This window comes from Bubalus kerabau, chromosome 3, assembly GCF_029407905.1.
Source record: "Bubalus kerabau isolate K-KA32 ecotype Philippines breed swamp buffalo chromosome 3, PCC_UOA_SB_1v2, whole genome shotgun sequence".
NCBI classification, from domain to species: domain Eukaryota; kingdom Metazoa; phylum Chordata; class Mammalia; order Artiodactyla; family Bovidae; genus Bubalus; species Bubalus kerabau.
In genome coordinates this window covers 39,416,975-39,431,400 of record NC_073626.1, presented here as the reverse complement: position 1 = coordinate 39,431,400, position 14,426 = coordinate 39,416,975, and the positions used below count along the sequence as shown (strand labels likewise).

The window sequence follows — 14,426 nt, the reverse complement described above, 5'->3', positions numbered from 1 at the left end:
AGCTGGCACAAACAACTAAAACTATAGGTGGAACTATGTGTTACCGGAGGGAGTGGGTTGTGTACAAGAGATAAGAATCAGAACAGCTGGAGGTCTCCTGAGAAGTTAGTCCAGTGGGGTTAGAGTATCAGAAGGTGATGAGACAATGTCTGAAATCAAAAGCCCAAGCTGATTCTATGGCTAACTATAGTGAGGGAGAGCTCTGCTGGACAGGCCCAGTGTTCCCAGCATTTTAGACTGCTGGTCTCATGCAGGGGTTACCTGGAAGAATTCAGGGAAATGGGTGAGGGCTGCTAATAGGATGGCCAGAAACGGAGCAAGGTTCACATTGGATAGTGCTAGAATGAATTTCCAAAATTCTTCTCTATAGACTTCAGTGTCTGTCTTGTGAACAGCTTAACATACTTCACTGGGATAGGAATTAAGTCTTCAAAATCTGGTAACCTTGCAGAACATTTAATTCAGACTAGCTACATTTCAAGTGCTCAGTGTGGCTGGTGACAAATGAACAATTATAAATGCTCAGGTTACACATGAAGTGAATTGTTTCAGAATGTCACCTAGTATTTTATTTTGACCTTTTTCTGTCTTCACCAGAGCCAATGAAATTGGCCTTATCAATTGAGGCTAAGGCATGGAAGATGCTACTCTGTCGATATTTGAATGAAGAATACAAAAAGAAAATGTCAGACATGATAGCATTTATTAATGAATACTTGAAAAAGTTATCTAGACCTATTCGTGACTTAGATGATGTCAGATTTGCCATGGAAGCCTTGTCTTGTATCCGTGATAATGAAATTCAAATGGACATGACTTTGGGACCAATTGAAGTAAGAAATGTTTGCATTTTCCTCTCTTGAAATGCTACTTTTTTTTTTTTTTTAAATAGAGAAACATTAAAAAGTTGATTTATTTATTTTATGGCATCATCTTCCTGTTTTTCCTCTCTGATGTTGATGTTCTTAGAGGGATTTTGATAATTATCAACAGTGAACAGTGTACCAAGGAAAATATATTAATAATGCTGTACTGGTCTAGACAGTGTTCCATTTTTTTATGCTGGTACCTATATTTTACAGAAAAGAGTGGTTGTACTCTCTGACTTCAGTCCTGACATATTAGGCAAGTTCCCCAAATATCTTTGACTTTCTTAGAAATGAGCTGTGTGTCTCCCCTGTGACCAGCAGCATACCATGGTTGGGAATGGTTCATTTAGGCTCAAAATTAGCTGTTGGGATTTAGATCAACAGGAGATGTTTTTATGAAAGAGTACTGTTTTAGTTTTCTGTTTAGCTCTGTAACAACCTCAATGGCTTAAAACAACACACATTTATGATTTTATAGTTCTCGAGGTCAGAAGTGTGGAAATGGGGCTGAAATCAGCATGTCAGCAGGGGCTCCAGGGAAGAACCGTTTCCCTGTGTTGTCCAGCTTCCAGAGGCAGCTTGCACCCCTTGGTTCCTGGTTCCCTCCCAGCCGTGGCATCACTCTTACCCCTGCTTCTGTCCTCACATCTCTGTCTCTAAATCTCCTGCCTCTTTCTTTCACTTAAAGGAACCTTTGTGAGTACATTGGGCCCACATGGTTAATCCAGGATAATATCCCCCTCTCAGATTCTTTTACTTAATCACATCTGCAAAGTCCCGTTTGCTGTGTAAGGTGACATATATTCCCAGGTGCTGGAGATTAGGGTATGGCTGTTATTCTACCACAAGTACTTATGACTAATACTTAGAATTTCTGGGTCATGGTGTTAATAAAGATCAGATCCAGTTCATTTTATAACTTTTTTAGATTCTCTGTGGACAGGGCACTCCCCCTATTGCCTGCAAACCTGGGGAATTGGTACCTCCTTTTGGTACCCAGTGTTCATGACTGAGCCTTGCTTTCTTGAACCCATTTAGAGTTTGTGCTCTTTGGTAGCTAATGAAATTCATACCTTTACTACTTCTTTAAATCTTAGTATTCAATTATTTTGAATGCTGACCACTCGTTTCTCAAGATTTAACAAGTTATCATACCATTTTTTCCTGACTGCCAAAGCTCAGTTTTCAGCATAAATTCCTTTGGTAAAGCTGATTGACAGCTCATCACTCTAAAGAAAATTAGGCAAAATTGGTATATAACATTATACAGATTTCAGTTGTGCAGTGTAAAGTTATGCAGTGTAAAGCCATCACCACCTTTAAATCTCATTACCAGCTATCACCATACAGTTATCCCCCTTCACCCATTTCTCTGTCCTCTATCCCCCTTCCTCTCTGGTTACCACCAATATGTTCTCTGTACCTATGAATTTGTTTTTGTTTTGTCTTGTTTGTACATTAGTGTCTGCTCTTCAGAATATCATTTCATTCCATTCCTTATATAGCCAACCCCTATTTTAATAGAATGTGAGAAGACATTTTGCATGGTGTTGGCACAAGATCAGGAAGAGAGAGGCAGAAAGTTATTCTAGGGTGTTTTTCCTCGGAGGATATCTCAAAGGGATTGGTCTCCTCTCACCAGCATCACCTTGGTGCTTATTAAGTTCAGATTTCAGGGCCTGAGGTCTAGAGTCAATATCTGATGTCAGTGATAATCTAAAGGAGCTTTTTATACATATTTAATTTGGGGAACCATCCTTTTAAGACATAATGGGGATTTCCCTGGTGGTCTGTTGGCTACGGTGCTGTGCTGGGGGGATCCCTAGTTAGGGAACTAGATCCCATATACTGCAACTGAGAGTTCATGCAATTGAGAGTTCATGCAACTAAAGATCCCACATGCTGCAAGACTTAGTGCAGCCAAATAAATAAGTAATTTTAATAAAAGACATAGGAATGTGTTTGTAGAAGGCCTGTAAGCCATTTGTCAATTGTATTCCTTGTGAAGTGTCTGAATCTGCCCCCACTGCACAGGAAGCCTATGCTATTTTAAACCGATTTGAAGTTGAAGTCACCAAAGAAGAATCAGAAGCAGTAGACACCTTGAGATATTCTTTCAACAAATTGCAGAGTAAAGCAGTGAGTACAAATTTAATTCTTCTTTTATTAAGTGACTATATCCAGAAAAAAATACATTTCAAACTTTTCAAAAGCTCAATATATATTACCTTCATAGCTTTACTGTATATATGTATATATATATATATATATATATATATATATATATATTCCACATCCTATAACATTTACCGTTTCAAAGTATACAATTCTGTGAATGTTACTATATGCAGAGTTGCACAGCAACCATTATTATTTAATTTTAGAACATTTTCATCATCCCAAAAGAAACCCCATACCCATTAGCAATCACTTCTCATTCTCTTCCTCACCACAGCCCCTGGAAATCACTAATCTACTTTTTATATCTTTGAATTTGCCTTTTCTGGATGCTTAAACATAGACAGAATCATATAATATCTAGTCTTTTGTGACTGGCTTCTTTCATTTAGAATAATGTTGTCGAGGTTTATCCATACTGTCTCACATACCAGCACCTCATTCTCCTAATGGCTAATCATTCTTAGCATCTTTTTACATGTACTCATTCAGTTCAGTTCAGTTCAGTTGCTCAGTCGTGTCTGACTCTTTGCGACCCCATGAATCGCATCATGCCAGGCCTCCCTGTCCATCACCAACTCCCAGAATTCACCCAGACTCATGTCCATCGAGTCAGTGATGCCATCCAGCCATCTCATCCTCTGTCGTCCCCTTCTCCTCCTGCCCCCAATCCCTCCCAGCATCAGACTCTTTTCCAATGAGTCAACTCTTCGCATGAGGTGGCCAAAGTATTGGAGTTTCAGCTTTAGCATCATTCCTTCGAAAGAACACCCAGGGCTGATCTCCTTCAGAATGGACTGGTTGGATCTCCTTGCAGTCCAAGGGACTCTCAAGAGTCTTCTCCAACACCACAGTTCAAAGGCATCAATTCTTTGGCGCTCAGCCCTCTTCACAGTCCAACTCTCACATCCATATGTGACCACAGGAAAAACCATAGCCTTGACTAGACAAATCTTTGTTGGCAAAGTAATGTCTTTATATGCTATCTAGGTTGGTCATAACTTTCCTTCCAAGGAATAAGCGTCTATTAATTTCATGGCTGCAGTCACCATCTGCAGTGATTTTGGAGCCCAAAAAAATCAAGTCTGACACTGTTTCCACTGTTTCCCCATCTATTTCCCGTGAAGTGGTGGGACCGGATGCCATGATCTTCGTTTTCTGAATGTTGAGCTTTAAGCCAACTTTTTCACTCTCCACTTTCACTTTCATCAAGAGGCTTTTGAGTTCCTCTTCACTTTCTGCCATAAGGGTGGTGTCATCTGCATATCTGAGGTTATTGATATTTCTCCCAGCAGTCTTGGTTCCAGCTTGTGTTTCTTCCAGTCCAGCATTTCTCATGATGTACTCTGCATATAAGTTAAATAAGCAGGGTGACAATACACAGCCTTGACGTACTCCTTTTCCAATTTGGAACCAGTCTTTTGTTCCATGTCCAGTTCTAACTGTTGCTTCCTGACCTGCATATAGATTTCTCAAGAGGCAGGTCAGGTGGTCTGGTATTCCCATCTCTTGAAGAATTTTCCACAGTTTATTGTGATCCACACAGTCAAAGGCTTTGGCATAGTCAATAAAGCAGAAATAGATGTTTCTCTGGAACTCTCTTGCTTTTTCCATGATCCAGCAGATGTTGGCAATTTGGTCTCTGGTTCCTCTGCCTTTTCTAAAACCAGCTTGAATATCTGGAGGTTCATGGTTCAGGTATTGCTGAAGCCTGGCTTGGAGAATTTTGAGCATGACTTTACTAGCGTGTGAGATGAGTGCAATTGTGCAGTAGTTTGAGCATTCTTTGGCATTGCCTTTCTTTGGGATTGGAATGAAAACTGACCTTTTCCAGTCCTGTGGCCACTGCTGAGTTTTCAAAATGTGCTGGCATATTGAGTGCAGCACTTTCACAGCATCATCTTTCAGGATTTGAAAGAGCTCAACTGGAATTCCATCACCTCCACTAGCTTTGTTCGTAGTGATGCTTTCTAAGGCCCACTTGACTTCACATTCCAGGATGTCTGGCTCTAGGTCAGTGATTACACCATCGTGATTATCTGGGTAGTGAAGATCTTTTTTGTACAGTTCTTCTGTGTATTCTTGCCATCTCTTCTTAATATCTTCTGCTTCTGTTAGGTCCGTACCATTTCTGTCCTTTATTGTGCCCATCTTTGCATGAAATGTTCCCTTGGTATCTCTAATTTTCTTGAAGAGATCTCTAGTCTTTCCCATTCTGTTGTTTTCCTCTATTTCTTTGCATTGATCGCTGAGGAAGGCTTTCTTATCTCTTCTTGCTATTCTTTGGAACTCTGCATTCAGATGCTTATATCTTTCCTTTGCTCCTTTGCTTTTCACTTCTCTTCTTTTCACAGCTATTTGTAAGGCCTACTCATTAGCCATTTGTATATCTTCTTTGAAGAAAGGTTGAATTTAAATCCGTTATGGACAGGGAGGCCTGGCGTGCTGCGATTCATGGGGTCGCAAAGAGTTGGACATGACTGAGCGACTGATCTGATCTGATCTGCCCTGATTTGTCTCTTTGAGTTGTTAAGAGTTCTTTATATATTCTGGATGTAAGTCCTTTAATCAAAAGATTTGCAAATATTTTCTCTCATTCTGTGGCTTTTTTCACTTTCTTGGTGTCTTTTGAAGTACAAAATTTTTAATTTTGATTAAGTCCAGTTTGTCTATTTTTTTCTTTTGTTTCTTGTTTTTTGGTATTGTATGTAGGAAACCATTGCCTAATCCAGGGTCATGAAGAGTCACTACTCTGTTTTCTTATGATAGTTTTATAATTTTACCCTTACATTTAGGTCTTTGTTACATTTTGAGTGAATCTTTGTGTATGGTGTGAGTTAGGGGTCCAACGTCATGTAAATGTGTGTGGATAGCCTGTTGTCTCAGGACCATTCGTTGTAAAGACTGTGCTTTCACCAACGAATTGTCTTGTCACCCTGGAGAAAAACAGTTAACTGTAAGGATTCATTTCTGTACTCTAAACTTTAATTTGTTGATCCATATGCCTGCCCCTATGCCAGTCTTGATTACAGTAGCTTTGTACTAAGGTAAAAAAAAAATGGAGCAAAATACACATAACCTAAAGTTTACCACCTTAATCATTTTTACATGTAGAGTTCAGTATGTTACATGTATTCACATTGCTGTGCAGCCAATCCTCCAGAACTTTTTCACATTGCAAAATGGAAACTACCCATTAAACAACAGCTCCCCATTTCTCCCATGTAAGTGAAATCATACAATATTTATCTTTTTTGTTACTGACCTATTTCAGTTAGCATACTGTCATCAAGATTCATCTGTATTGTAGCATATGTCAGAATTTCCTTCCTTTTCAGTGTTGAATCATATTCCATCATGTGCATATACCACATTTTGTTTATTCACTCATCCATCAGTGGGCATTTGTGTTCCTCCCACCTTTTGGCTGTTGTGAATAAGGCTAGTATGGACATGGATGTACAGATATCTCTTTGAGACCCTGCTTTCAGTTCTCTTGGATATTTACCTAGGAATAGAATTGCTGGACCACATAGCAACTCTATTTTTAATTTTTCAGAACTGCCTGCCATATTGTTTTCCATGGCAGCTGCACTATTTTATGTTCCCACCAACAGTTCATAAGGGTTCCAATTTCCAGCATCCTCACTTGTTATTTTTTGTGTTCTTGATAGTAGGTGAGGTGGTCTCTCATTGTGGTTTTGATTTGCATTTCCCTAATGAAAAGAGCCGTTGAGCATCTTTTCATGTGCTTGTTGGCCATTTGTGTATCTTCTTTGGAGAAATGTCTTTTCAAGTTCCTTGCCTGGTTTTAAGTTGGATTGTTTGTTTTTGTTATTGTTGTTGAATGGTGGAAGTTCTTTATATATTCTGGATATTAACTTCTTGCTGCTGCTGCTGCTAAGTCACTTCAGTCGTGTCCAACTCTGTGTGACCCCAGAGACGGCAGCCCACCAGGCTCTCCCGTCCCTGGGATTCTCCAGGCAAGAACACTGGAGTGGGTTGCCATTTCCTTCTCCAATGCATGAAAGTGAAAAGTGAAAGTGAAGTCGCTCAGTCGTGTCTGACTCTTAGCGACCCCATGGATTGCAGCCTACCAGGCTCCTCCATCCATGGGATTTTCCAGGCGTGAGTACTGGAGTGGGGTGCCATTGCTGCTGCTGCTACTGCTGCTAAGTCGCTTCAGTCGTGTCCGACTCTGTGAGACCCCATAGACAGCAGCCCACCAGGCTTCCCCGTCCCTGGGATTCTCCAGGCAAGAACACTGGAGTGGGTTGCCATTTCCTTCTCCAATGCATGAAAGTGAAAAGTGAAAGTGAAGTTGCTCAGTCGTGTCCGACTCTTCGTAACCCCATGGACTGCAGCCTACCAGACTCCTCCTTCCATGGGATTTTCTCAGCAAAAGTACTGGAGTGGGGTGCCATTCACAAAACCTAGCCAGGCCTAATTCCATGGCCTTTAGCCCTTGCCCTCGGCAACAGTTCACACCCTGAAGGGTGGCTTCTCTCTGGATCCTAACAAATCTACCTCTTATCGCTTTGTCTTTCAAAGAATTTTTGCAATGAGACATCAGAGCCTGAATTTCATTAGTTTTGGCCGGGCTTGAGTCCCAGGAGAGAGCTGAAGGAGGAAAAAGCAGTGGGAAAAACATGCCAAAGAATCCCCTTCATAGCCCGCCAGAAAATTTGCTAAATATCTGACCAGTTCTCACAGTTTCATTGGTCTGATCCTTGGCACAGAGAAGAGAAAGGACAGAAGAACCCCCACCGGCTTGGGTAACAGCTACTGGGGCTCAGCAGATAGCGCCTTTGGGACATGCTGAGGAGTAGCCCCTCCAGAGTCCCTCAATTGTGCCCCCTGCCGCTCGCCTGTTTGCGGGAGGTTGGAGGAAACAAGAAACAAGAAATTGTCAAGGTCCCTCCAGCCATAGGAGCGAGGACCTCTTACCTTAACCGGAGGTCTTCTGGAATCTGAGACTGGGCCACGTGAGCTTTCTGCTGAGTTCGTTTTTCGCTGTCCTGGTTTCCAGCACGATGGGCCTTCCCCTGTGCTGGGTTTCTTCGCCTTCCGCTTCTAGCGAGGGAGCTTCCCTGAGTTGGGCTTCTGCTGTGCTTGGCCTCTTCCGCGCAGAGGTTGTTTCAGCCAGGTTAAATCCGAGTCTGCTGCGGCACCATAGATGTCACACTAGTGTATGTTCCCCGGCTCTTTGTCTCGTCACAACAAAGATTTGGAGCAACGGACATTAAAGGCCTCGGCGCATCATAGCTCTCGGGTCTTGGACAAACCGTGCTACAGCTCTTAGGCAAATCAGTGTTACAGCTCTATTTTATTTAGAAGATAGCAGGAGAGAGAGAAAGAGAGAGAGAGAGAGCGAGCGCACGCACATGGGAGAGAAAGAGTCCATTACAGGAAAGAGTCCTGTAATGGGGTGCCATTACAGGTATATAATTGGCAAGTATTTTCTCCCATTCTGTAGATTGTCTTTTCACTCTGTTCATTATATCTTTATAATTCTTTATATATATATATATATATCACTCTCTATATATTTATTTATATATTATATTATATATATTTATTTTGGAGAAGGCAGTGGCAACCCACTCCAGTGTTCTTGCCTGGAGAATTCCAGGGACGGGGGAGCCTGGTAGGCTGCCATCTATGGGGTCTCACAGAGTTGGACACGACTGAAGTGACTTAGCAGCAGCAGCAGCAGCAGCATAGATATTTATATTGTAAATATATATTTATATCACTTTGAAAAGTAAGTAGTGATATCCCTCCTTTCTTTTCTAATTTTAGTGATTTGAGTCCTTTCTCTTTTATTTTTGGTTATACTAGGTAAAACCTTGTCACTTTCATTGCTGTTTTCAAAAAAGAAACTTTTAGTTTGTTTATTTTCTCTATTGTTTTCTTATTCTCTTATTATTATTCTCATTTATCTGTGCTCTTTTAAAATTGTTTTCTTCCTTCTGCTTTCTTTGGGTTTAGTTTCTTCTTCTTTGTCTAGTTTGTTAAGGTGGATGGTTAGGTTACTGATTTGAAGTTTTCTTTCTTTTTTCTTTTAATGTTGTCATTTATGGTTATAAATTTTTCTCTAAGCATTTTTGAAGTTTGTAAATATTTAGACATTATACCTATGGCTGATTCATGTTGAGATTTGACAGAAAACAGCAAAATTCTGTAAAGCAGTTATTCTTCAATAAAAAATAAATTAAAAAAAAGTGAATGGAAAAGGGATGGTGGGATGAATTGGGAGATTAGGATTGACATATATACACTTCCATGTGTAAAACAGACAGCTAGTGGGACCCTGCTGTACAGCACAGGGAGCTTAGCTCAGTGCTCTGTAATGACTGAGAGGAGCGGGATGGGAGGGATGCAAGGGAGGCTCAAGAGGAAGGGGACATACGCATGCATATGGTTGATTCACTTTGTTGTACAGAAGAAACTAACAATTTAAAAAATAAGTGAACTCCAAGGGAAGGTCCAGATTCTTTAATTATACTAAAAATTTTATTGAATATTAATTAATGTTGGATTAAAGTTTCCTATTTATGGAGAGATTTGTCACTGAGATTGAAGCAAGACACAGTAGCAAGGACACAGAGCTGAAATTGGGGTCATGACTTGTGATTCTGGCTCTGCCGTCAGCCAGTTGGGTGATCTGGTGCAAGTTAATAACCTTTGTTTTTTAATTTCTTCATGAGGTCCTCTAGGAATATTTTAGAAGCTTTAAAAAATGCAGTTTAATGAGGCTTGAGAAGATGTGTATAAAATTTTTTAATAATAATTTTTATTTTGGGACTTCATGTTCAGTATTGACTAACTGCTTATTTTAAAAAGTACTTGCTGGTTAGGAAGTATATGGGGAGCCCTCAGTTGAGATCTAGTAAAGCCCAATTTTCTATTATTGTTCAGTTTAAAAGATTCACTTGGGTTTTTCTCTCATCTCTCTGTTAGTGTTAAACCTAGTAACCCATTTTTTACTACAATCACCATTAAGCTTAAAGCAGTATATGTTCCAACCCTGAAAGATGCTACTGTTGAGAGCAGTTCAGAGCAAGAGCCCGGGAATCACATTGCCAAGTTTTGAATCTTGACCTTGTCACATACCTTGAGGAACTTAGTCTCTCTGTGCGTCGGTTTTTTCGCTTGTAAAATGGATACAATAGTAGTATATACCACGCAGGGTGGTTGTGAGGATTGAATGAGTTAACATATGTAAAGAACCTGGCAGATAGAAAGCAAGAATTAGGTGTTAGGTATAATGATTGTCTTTTTATACAATTCATGAGGTTCTCATAGCTAGTATACTGGAATGGTTTTTCCATTCCCTCCTCCAGTGGAATTGATGCTTTTGAACTGTATTGCTGGAGAAGACTCTTGAGAATCCCATGGAAAGAAAGGAACTCAAACCAGTCAATCTTAAAGGAAATCAACCCAGAATACTCTTTGGAAGGACTGATGCTGAAGCTGAAGCTCCAAAACTTTGACCACCTGATGCGAACAGCTGACTCGTTGGAAGAGACCCTGATGTTGGGAAAGATTGAAGGCAGAATAAGAGGGTGACAGAGGATGAGATGGTTGAATGGCATCACTGATTCAATGGACATGAACTTGGGCAAGCTCTGGGAGATGGAGAGGGACAGGGAAGCCTGGTGTGCTGCAGTACATGGGATTGCGAAGAATTGGACTCGACTTGGTGACTGAACAACAACAATAGCAATGATTGCAGGTTTAAGCAGAAGCTTTGAAAATCGTTGTGGAAGACATTTGCTATTCTTTTTCCCTAGAGTAATATCATTTTCTTAATGGGAACTGCTCTAATTATTGCAATCACATAAACCTACTAGAGACTTCTAATCCCAGATCGTGGCCTGGTCCCGGAGACAACATGTGACCTAGACTAGGCCCATAGTCGTAATTGTTTCCTTGGCCATATTAACTGCCTGAACTGGGCAGCCAGAAAATATTTTCCTAACTGCAGTTAAATAGCTTTGCCTCTTGGGTCATGAGCTAGAATGATTTGAGACTCATTGGTGCATTTGGATTGTTTATTTCTGAGTTTTTTTTTTTTTTTAACAAATTAACATTTCAGGCACATCCTCGTTCATAGTATATCTGTGAGATTAACAAACTTGCTGGAGTAGAATTTGTATTTTTCATTTAAATACATTGCTTTCATTCTCACATTGAGCCTTTTTTTAAATTCTAGGTTTCTGTACAAGATGAACTGGTACAAGTACAGCCAAAGTTTAAAAGTAATCTACTTGAGTCTGTGGAAGTTTTTCGTGAGGATGTGATGAACTTTGCAGAAGCGTATGAAATGGTAATTAAGTGTTTCACGCTCTGTGTTAAGATATTTGGCACAATGTTTATATGAGATGAAAGTGCTGAACCCTGAGAAATATACTGTGATTTGTACGTTGTGTGCAAGAGTCTATCTTTGCATAGTTGCAGCTATCAAAAAGAGGGGATAGCTGTTCCTTTAAGCATGTTTTATATAAGAGAGAAGAGAAACAATTTAACTGCTAAAAGGAGCAACAATTTTGGAAATCATGAAAGGAACACAGAATCTGCTTTTGTCCTTTCTTAGGGCCAACATATTCATAATTAAAAATGTAGTACAATTGTTGGAAGGCTGTTAGAAACTATAAATGTCCAAATGCCAGGGTATCATGCAACTGATTTTTTCCCAGCTCTAACTCTTAGAGAACCAGAAGGGTCACTGAACATAAATAATAAATGTCATCCTTGGTTATTCCCACAGACTATTCAACATGGTATATGACTGATAATGGTTGACCTTTATGAAGTTAAAACTCAGAAGTTGGATATAGTCCCTAACATATTCTACTTTCTTTTAGTAATCATAGTAGATATAAAATCAGAAGATAATTTAAGACCTTGGTGCTACTTCTGTAACACTTTTTCTTTAATGTGTACTGAACATCTCTTTTAGGTTTGACTAGTTGATATTTTATTTCTCTATTATTCTGTTATACTGGAAATATGGCATATTATTTAGCATATCCATAGTATTTATGATTGTACAGACCATTTGGGGTCTTTTTTGCAACTGTTTTCTGGCTCATGGCCACCAAAGACTGCCTTCTGCTACTTCCAAGTATTCAGCCTATGTGTGTCTGTTTCTATATTGGGCTAGACTATTAGTGAGAGGAAGTTGTTCTCAGAACTATGTATCAGTTATTCTAATGCACAACCACAGCACCATCATTTATGATTGTAAATGAAATGAAACAGAGTTCTTGTATTGCAAATGTCATATAAGATGTAATTTAATCACATATTTTGTTAGCTATGTCAAGGTCCTTGAAAAATGAATGGAAGTTAGAGTGATGCAAATGTACTAAAATTGATTGTGATCATAGTCTGTGAATATAATAAAAACTGTTAAGGGGTACATTTTAAATGAGTGGATTGTATAGTATGTGAATAATATCTCAATGAAACTGTTACAAAAAATAAATGAGAGCTTCATGTACAGGACAGAGTTAGATCATGTAAATTAAAAATCACTGGGACGACCCAGAGGGATGGAATGGGGAGGGAGGAGGGAGGAGGGTTAAGGATGGGGAACACATGTATACCTGTGGCAGATTCATTTTGATATTTGGCAAAACTAATACAATTATGTAAAGTTTAAAAATAAAAATTAAAAAAAAGGAAATAATAGATAAACCTAATAAATTGAAAAATATATGTGATTAAGAATTAAAATGCTGATTATATTATTCATTACAGGAAGGACCCATGGTTCCAAATATACCACCCCAAGAAGCTAGCAACAGGCTACAGATCTTTCAGGTAAAATTACATTTTTGTGGTTACATTGACATTCCCTGCATGTTTAAGCATGAACATGAACTCTGAACATGAAATGAACATGAACATGAAAATGAACTCTGTTTCATTTCATTTACAATTTATACTTAGGTGGCTTCCATGGTCATCTCACCAAGGAAATACAGAGCTGCTGTCCAAAAATCAGTGTTTTATTCTTTACTAGGAATACCCAAGATTGAGTGGATTATACTACTTCTTTACTCATTTGAACCCTGTAGGAAAGATGACGGTCTAAAATAGTAGAAAAGTCTGAATTATAGAATTTTACAAATGTAGTTTCATTACTTTCAGATATATTTATAGGAGCTTGAAATGTATGTCTGGGGACCACTTAATTTCTTAAGGAAATAATTTTATATAAAAAGATTACTTTCAGAATGCTCGAAAGTTAATTTTCCTGAGTACTTAACTTTTCCTCTGATAGCTTGGTATCAGCATAAATTTGCTTCACAAATTTATCTTGTTTCATAGATAATATTTAATAAACTTCAATATAGCTTTTATCCTGATTATAATAAATTCTACTTTAGTGGGTTCTGAATTAATTACATTCTACTATAATTTAAAAACCTTTTGTAGGCCAATTTTGATGATCTATGGAGGAAATTCGTTACATATTCATCTGGAGAACAACTTTTTGGGTTGCCTGTGACTGACTATGAGGTTTTACACAAAACTAGGTAAGTTTAGAAATTGAACAAGTTTATTATAAATAATTAACTGTCCATTAGGTGAACATGTCGTCATTAAGTCCTTCATTGTACAGAGAAGGGTCTGGCTTGGAAAATTCCTAAATAGTCCCCTCACTCCTAGCTATTCCTATTCCATTGAATACACAGTCTCCATATAAAAAATGTGGCCTTTTGGCTAACATCAAGTGTGGTTTTCCCTGATAGCTCAGTTGGTAAAGAACCTGCCTCCAATGCAGGAGACCCTGGTCTGATTCCCAGGTCGGGAAGATCTCCTGGAGAAGGGGTAGGCTTTGGGCTTCCTTTGTGGCTCAGCTGGTAAAGAATCTGCCTGCGCCTGCAATGTGGGAGTCCTGGGTTCAATCCCTGGGGTGGGAAGATCCCCTGGAGTAGGAAATGGCAACCCACTCCAGTATTCTTGCCTGGGAAATCCCATGGACGGAGGAGCCTGGTGGGCTACAGTCCATGGGGTCTCAGAGAGTCTGATGTGACTGAGCACGAGTGCCACACAATGAAGTTTTCCTGTACTTGCCCCAGATCCCTTCTTTCTTCTTGTTTTGGATATACCTGCATCTGGGCACATGAGGGAAAGCTTTTGGTAGGAATGTGATGCTTAAAAGGCAGACTTAAAGGCAGACATGATCATAGAAATGCAGCTTGCATTTGAACGTAAAGAGATCAAATAAAACATTAGCCTTAACTTTGCTCTCGTTAGCAAGTTTTGGTCACATTGTTTGCAGTGATTGGTAAATTTGTAATAATTAAACACACTGGTAATGGCACATAATATTATAATTTGGAATATTTGAGAGCTATAAAC

At 39.3% G+C, this 14,426-nt stretch overlaps 1 protein-coding gene across 2 annotated transcripts in view; it reads left to right on the top strand.

The window, feature by feature from the left end:
• The window catches only part of DNAH8 (dynein axonemal heavy chain 8), a 328,991-nt gene that overhangs the window by 92,358 nt on the left and 222,207 nt on the right, over nucleotides 1-14,426 (top strand). For both annotated transcript variants that reach the window (XM_055571493.1, XM_055571494.1), the window contains exons 26-30: nucleotides 598-833; nucleotides 2,904-3,008; nucleotides 11,266-11,379; nucleotides 12,816-12,878; nucleotides 13,497-13,597. In XM_055571493.1, the coding sequence (XP_055427468.1) occupies nucleotides 598-833; nucleotides 2,904-3,008; nucleotides 11,266-11,379; nucleotides 12,816-12,878; nucleotides 13,497-13,597 (619 nt within the window). The remainder of the gene's footprint in view (nucleotides 1-597; nucleotides 834-2,903; nucleotides 3,009-11,265; nucleotides 11,380-12,815; nucleotides 12,879-13,496; nucleotides 13,598-14,426) is intronic.